This window comes from Pan troglodytes, chromosome 20 (assembly GCF_028858775.2).
Source record: "Pan troglodytes isolate AG18354 chromosome 20, NHGRI_mPanTro3-v2.0_pri, whole genome shotgun sequence".
In the NCBI taxonomy this organism is placed as follows: Eukaryota; Metazoa; Chordata; class Mammalia; order Primates; family Hominidae; genus Pan; species Pan troglodytes.
In genome coordinates this window covers 6,041,742-6,047,741 of record NC_072418.2, presented here as the reverse complement: position 1 = coordinate 6,047,741, position 6,000 = coordinate 6,041,742, and the positions used below count along the sequence as shown (strand labels likewise).

The following is a 6,000-nucleotide window of genomic DNA, read 5'->3' as shown; positions in this document are numbered from 1 at the left end:
TTGGTATTCATTGTGTATAGCAATGTTATTGACATGTATTGCATATAGCAATGCTATTTGTATGTTTTATGTAGATCCATGTTAATGATATAGTATAGATTCATGTTATTGGCATGTATTGTGTATATCCATGTTATTGGCATGTATTGTGCATATCCATGTTATTGGCATGCATTGGGTAACTCCATGTTATTGGCATGTGCTGTGTAGGTCCATGTGTGGTTTTTTTGGGACAGAGTCTCACTCTGTGGCCCAGGCTGGAGTGCAATGGTGGGATCTCAGCTCACTGCAACCTCTCCCTCCCGGGTTCAAGCGATTCTTTTGCCTCAGCCTCCCGAGTAGCCGCGATTACAGGCATGCGCCACCACGCCCAGCTATTTTTTGTATTTTTAGTAGAGACAGGATTTCACCATGTTGGTCAGGATGGTCTTGAACTCCTGACCTCAGGTGATCCGCCCTCCTCTGCCTCCCAAAGTGCCGGGAATATAGGCGTGAGTCACCGCGCCCGGCCAGATCCATGTTATTGTCATGCGCTGTGCAGGTCCCTGTTATTGGCATGTGCTGTTTAGATCCATGTTATTGGCATGTGCTGTGTACGTCCATTTTATTGGCACGTGCTGTATAGATCCATATTATTGTCATGTGTTGTGTAGATCCATGTTATTGGTATGTGTTGTGCACAGCAATGTTATTGATACATATCGTGCCTGTCAATCTTACTGACCTAATACGATGGAATGGCGAGCCTGGCTCTGTACTCCCACCCCTGGGCACGAGGGGGCACTCGAGGCGGTCCTGGCTGCGGGTCGCAAGCAGGCCCCGCCCCCGAGCCCCGATTGGCCGCGCGCCGTCCGCGGCGTCGCACGCACGCAGGCCCCACCCCGTCCGCCCCGCGCCGGCCCGGCGCGCCCTCCCTTGGCCGGCGGCGCTTGTTGTTCGGCGGCGGCGGTCGCAGCTCGGGTACCCCTCGGGCGCCCCCGCCGCCGTCCGCGCGCGGCCATGGAGCTGGAGGTGCCGGACGAGGCGGAGAGCGCTGAGGCGGGGGCCGTGCCCTCGGAGGCGGCGTGGGCGGCAGAGAGCGGGGCGGCGGCAGGTAACGGCCCGGCCTCCCGGGGCTGCGGCCCGCTGGGCTCGTCCGAGCGCCGAGGGTCGCGGGGCTGCGGGGCCGGGGCGGGGGCTGCACGGTCGCTGCGGGGGCGCCGCCGGTTCCGGGAGCCTGGGGCGGGGCAGTCCCCTGGAGCCCCGGGGAGGACGGGGCTGAAGCCGCGCCGGGAAGCGGGAGGCCTGCGAGGGGCTACCTCCCACCGCTCCCGGGCCGGGGGCGACTCGGCGTGGGCGCCGCTGGGGATCCCCGTTCTGCCTGACCCGCTCCCAGGGGCTGCCCGTCGTGTGAGTGGCGGCTGCTTGGGTGGAGGCGGGGGTGTCTGAGGCCGTACGTGCCCACCTCCTGATGTCACCTCCCTTTCTGTAAGTCCCCAGACCTGAGTCCGGGTGCGCGACCTTTCCTCACCTTCCTGGGCCTCAGTTTACCTCCCTGCTAAAATGAGAGGAGGAAAGGGTTACATCTCAAGATGTCTCCACCGCCCCGGCTGTGCACACAGGGTGCCCTGTCGCCCCCTTTCCCTCTCCCCGAGCCTTCCCCCAGGACACACTGGTGGGGCTGCGGGCTGGGCGGGGGGCACGGCTGTCTCATGCCCCCTTTTAGCTGCTTCCTGGACCTCCAGCCGGGTAGGTGGCGGCAGCTGGGCCTTCCCTTCTGTGGGGACGGTGTGCAGAGCCCAGAGGAAGGGAACAGTTCCTTCTCAGTCGAGGTCACAAGCTCCCAAATCGGAAGTTTCCGGATTCACAAAATCCTCTGCTCCTCCCAGGCAGCCAGCAGCAGCGTCTCTGTAGACACCCACACGGGCATCCGTCCTCCTTCTCCCCCCAGGCCTCCCGAAGCTTCCTTGGTTGGCAGGCGGGCAAGCGGGCGGGCGGGCGATGCGTGCTGCCTGGGAGTTGGGGAGATGTCTGGAGAGAGAGAGAGAGAGTGTGGAAGTCATCAAGTCCCCCCCCCACCCCCCGCCTTGAAAGACACTCGTGGCTTCCCTCCCGGCGGCCATCTGGAACCGCTTGGTAGGTGACCCGGTTCCTTCCCCAGAGCCAGTGGTCTCGCCCCTTTCTTTGCGGGCAGCCGGTGTCCTGGCCTGGCCAGCAAGAGACATGGTGGAGGAACCCAGGCAGGGCACCAGGCCCCAGCCCGGGTTCCTTTCTTGGGCCCCCCAACTTCCGCTGTCAGCCCTCTGATCCCAGCTGGTCTGAGACAAAGTAGCCCAGGACTCGCTGACCAAAAGAAAACCACACCGCGACCATTCATCTTATCAGGGGCTCTGGGAGCACTGGGGACAGATAAAGTTGCCAGCTCCAGGCTGAGCATGGTGGTGGGGTGGGAGAGCGGGGGAGTGGGGGGATAGGGGGGTGGGGGGCCGGGGAGGGCTGGAAGGTCAGGGTCTGGCATCTCTGCCCATCCCTGAAATCCACAGAAATCTGACCCCAGCTGGCCATATATTGCCTCTGAATTTTTAAAATTCAGAGTTGCCTCACTCCTCCAACGCCATCCCTCCTGATGTTAGCGCTGGTGAGTTTAGGTTGTGCCTGGCTGGGCCACAGAGACGTGAGCACATAAAGGGGCCTGCTTGTTCTTCACCGAGATGGTTTCATGCCTCACTGGGGCTTCTGTGCCTTGGCAGAGGTATTTTGAGTCAGGAAATTAGGGGTGCTGAGCAACGCCCCTGGCTTCTGCCCACTCCATGCCTGGAGCACCTGCCAGTTGTGACAGCCACAAGTGACCCAGACACCGTTCAGTGTCCCCTGGGGGCAGGACGGCCCTGGTGAGAAATGCCACACGTTTATGACTCTGTGAACTGCTTGCTTTTTATCTCTGGTCATCTGGAGTTTCCCCACCCTATGTTGGTATCGGTTTGTAGAGAGGGCGAGCGCCAGGCAGTGGTTAAGGGGGAGCCCCAGAGTTGGTCCCGCCGATGTCCCCCTCCCAGCTCTGCACTTCAGGTGCTGTGTGGCCGTCACTTCCCCGGGCTTCAGCGTCCCGTCTGTGAAGTGGGGTGATGACCGTGTGTGCCAGGGGCTGAGCCTGGGATGAGTTGGCGCTCATGCTTGGTGATTGTCGTGCCGGTTGGCCGCCCCCTTCCGGCCTCTCCACCATCGGTGCCTCCAGGCCCCTGCTGAGGCCCATGCCCGTGGTTTCTGGAGTCACCGCTCGCTGTTAGAAGCGATGGCGACACCTTCCAGAAAGCTCAGCTACAGCGGGAGCCTTGTCCGACAGGGGCCGAGGGAGGCTGCCCGTTTCCCACGGCACTGCCAGCTCCCAGTGTCATCGTCCTTGGCGATTTCGGCTGATCCGATGGGAGGCAAAGCAATGTCTCGTTGGTGTTTAGAATCTGGTTCCTCTAATTGCCCGGGCTCCTGGCTCCCGAGGCGTGGCCTGAATGGCGTCTCCATGGGCCGTGGCCGTGGGGCACGTGGGGGCGGTCTCGGGAAGGCTGGGGCTTGGGATGCGGCTGTGCCCGCTGTGTGGGCCGATGGCCTGTGGTGGAGTTTGGTCTGAGCTGTGGCCTGGGCGTGTCTGAGCCTCTCCCAGGCTGTCCTGTCTCTGTGATGCCCCAGAACGGTCAGCTCCATCCCTGCCCCTGCCCCCCTCCCACGGCTGATCTGTCTCTGTGATGCCCTGGAAAGGTCAGCTGCATCCCTGCCCCTGCCCCACTTCCACGGCTGATCTGGCGGCAAATGATGGCAGCTTCACCTTCAGAACTGGCCCAGAACCCACTGACTCCTTCCCTGTCCTCTGCCTCTCCCGGGTCCAGCTTGGTCCTCCCGGGTCCAGCTTGGTCCTCCCCGGTCCAGCTCGGTCCTCCCCGGTCCAGCTCGGTCCTCCCCGGTCCAGCTCGGTCCTCCTCCATCTGGCTGAGTACTCCCCGGTCCAGCTCAGTCCTCCTCCGTCTGGCTCGGTCCTCCTCTGTCTGGCTCGGTCCTCCCCGGTCCAGCTCGGTGCTCCTCTGTCCAGCTCGGTTCTCCTTCGTCCGGCTCAGTCCTCCTTCGTCTGGCTCGGTCCTCCTTGGTCCTCCCCGGTCCAGCTCGGTCCTCCCCGGTCCAGCTCGGTCCTCCCCGGTCCAGCTCGGTCCTCCTCCGTACAGCTTGGTCCTCCTCCATCTGGCTGAGTACTCCCCGGTCCCGCTCAGTCCTCCTCCGTCCGGCTCGGTCCTCCTCCATCCAGCTCAGTCCTCCTCCGTCCAGCTCGGTCCTCCTCCGTCCGGCTCGGTCCTCCCTGGTCCGGCTCGGTCCTCCCTGGTCCGGCTCGGTCCTCCTCCGTCCGGCTCGGTCCTCCTCCGTCCGGCTCGGTCCTCCTCCGTCCGGCTCGGTCCTCCCTGGTCCGGCTCGGTCCTCCCTGGTCCGGCTCGGTCCTCCTCCGTCCGGCTCGGTCCTCCTCCGTCCGGCTCGGTCCTCCTTCGTCTGGCTCGGTCCTCCTCTGTCTGGCTCGGTCCTCCTCTATCCGGCTTGGTCCTCCGCCATCCGGCTCGGTCCTCCCCGGTCCAGCTCGGTCCTCTTCCGTCCAGCTCGGTCCTCCCCGGTCCAGCTCGGTGCTCCTCTGTCCGGCTCGGTTCTCCTTCGTCCGGCTCAGTCCTCCTTCGTCTGGCTCGGTCCTCCTTGGTCCTCCTCGGTCCAGCTCGGTCCTCCTTGGTCCAGCTCGGTCCTCCCCGGTCCAGCTCAGTCCTCCTTCGTCCAGCTCGGTCCTCCTCGGTCCAGCTCGATCCTCCTCTGTCCAGCTCGGTCCTCCTCGGTCCAGCTTAGTCCTCCTTTGCCCCCTGAGCCAGGCCTGGCGCCCCTGCTCTTCCTCTGCTCCCTGTCCCACATTCCAGGAGGACCCCATTAAAAACCTGCGGCCCGAGTCGCGACCCTCCTCTGCTCGCAGCCCTCCATGGCTCCCACCTCCCTCGGGGTCAAAGACACAGTCCTCTTTGAAGCCCATCAGGCCCTGCACAGCCTGCCCCGGGCCCTCCCTGCCCTCCCCTCCGCACTCTGCTGCAGGCCCATGGGCCCCTTGCTGTTCCTCCAGCATGCAGGGCATGGTCCTGCCCCGGGGCCTTTGCACGGCTGCCCCCCACCCCCACCCCGGAATGCCCCTCCTCCCATCTGTGTCCTTTGCTCCCTTAGCGCTTTCCAGGTTTTGCGGGAGCATCTCCTCTCTGTGAGGCCTCCCTGCCCTGCTGTCACCGCACAGCGGCCTCCCCTCCTCCGTCCCCTGCCCTCCCGGTTCCTCTTCCCTGTTTGTGCCACCATAGCGTTTGTCACCACCTGAAACATATGGCTCTGCTGACGTGTTTTCTGACCATCTCCTCCTGAGCGAGAGCTCCGCGAGGGCCAAGACCGTCTGTGCCACTCCTGCGGCGTCCCCTGCTCCCGGAAGAGCTCAGCACAGTGCAGATCCTGGTGAACATCAGGTGCATGAGGCCAGCAGTGCCAGGGAGGAAGGACAAGGTAGAATGAGGTGGCTGGGAAGGCCTTGCCAAGAAGGTGGCATCCGAGAGAGACCTGTGGGCGTTGGGCAGGAAGAGGGCATGGCCCCAGCAGAGGCCCCGCCTGCCTGGAGCACAGTGTAGTGTGGTCACAGGACGGCCGGGCAGGGAGTCAGCACCGCCACCAGGGCCTCCCTGTAGCTGTGGTGGTCTGCGTAAAAAGGTCAGGGAGGCCGGGCACGGTGGCTCACACCTGTAATTCCAGCATTTTGGGAGGCTGAGGCAGGAGGATCACTTGATCTCAGGAGTTTGAGACCAGCCCGGAGCAACATAGCAAGACCCCCGTCTCTACTAAAAAAAATTAAAAGAAGTAGCTAGACGTAATGGTATGTACCTGTAGTTCCAGCTACTCAGGAGGCTGAGGCAGGAGGATCACCTGAGCCTGGGAGGCCGAGGCTGCACTGAGCTGTGATCGTGCCACTGCGTGCCT

The 6,000-nt window shown here is 63.1% G+C and overlaps 1 protein-coding gene across 5 annotated transcripts in view; it reads left to right on the top strand.

The window, feature by feature from the left end:
* Positions 1–886: 886 nt before the first annotated feature.
* The window catches only part of PIP5K1C (phosphatidylinositol-4-phosphate 5-kinase type 1 gamma), a 73,748-nt gene continuing 68,634 nt past the window's right edge, over positions 887–6,000 (top strand). For 3 of the 5 annotated variants that reach the window (XR_010153517.1, XM_016937057.4, XM_016937065.4), the window contains exon 1: positions 901–1,093. Coding sequence is in view for 4 of the 5 variants with exons in the window: in XM_016937057.4 (XP_016792546.1) it covers positions 1,000–1,093 (94 nt within the window). In the remaining variant the exon portion in view is untranslated. Of the gene's footprint in view, positions 1,094–6,000 lie in introns of all 5 variants that reach the window. The other 2 variants (XM_016937063.4, XM_016937061.4) reach the window with 2 other exon arrangements.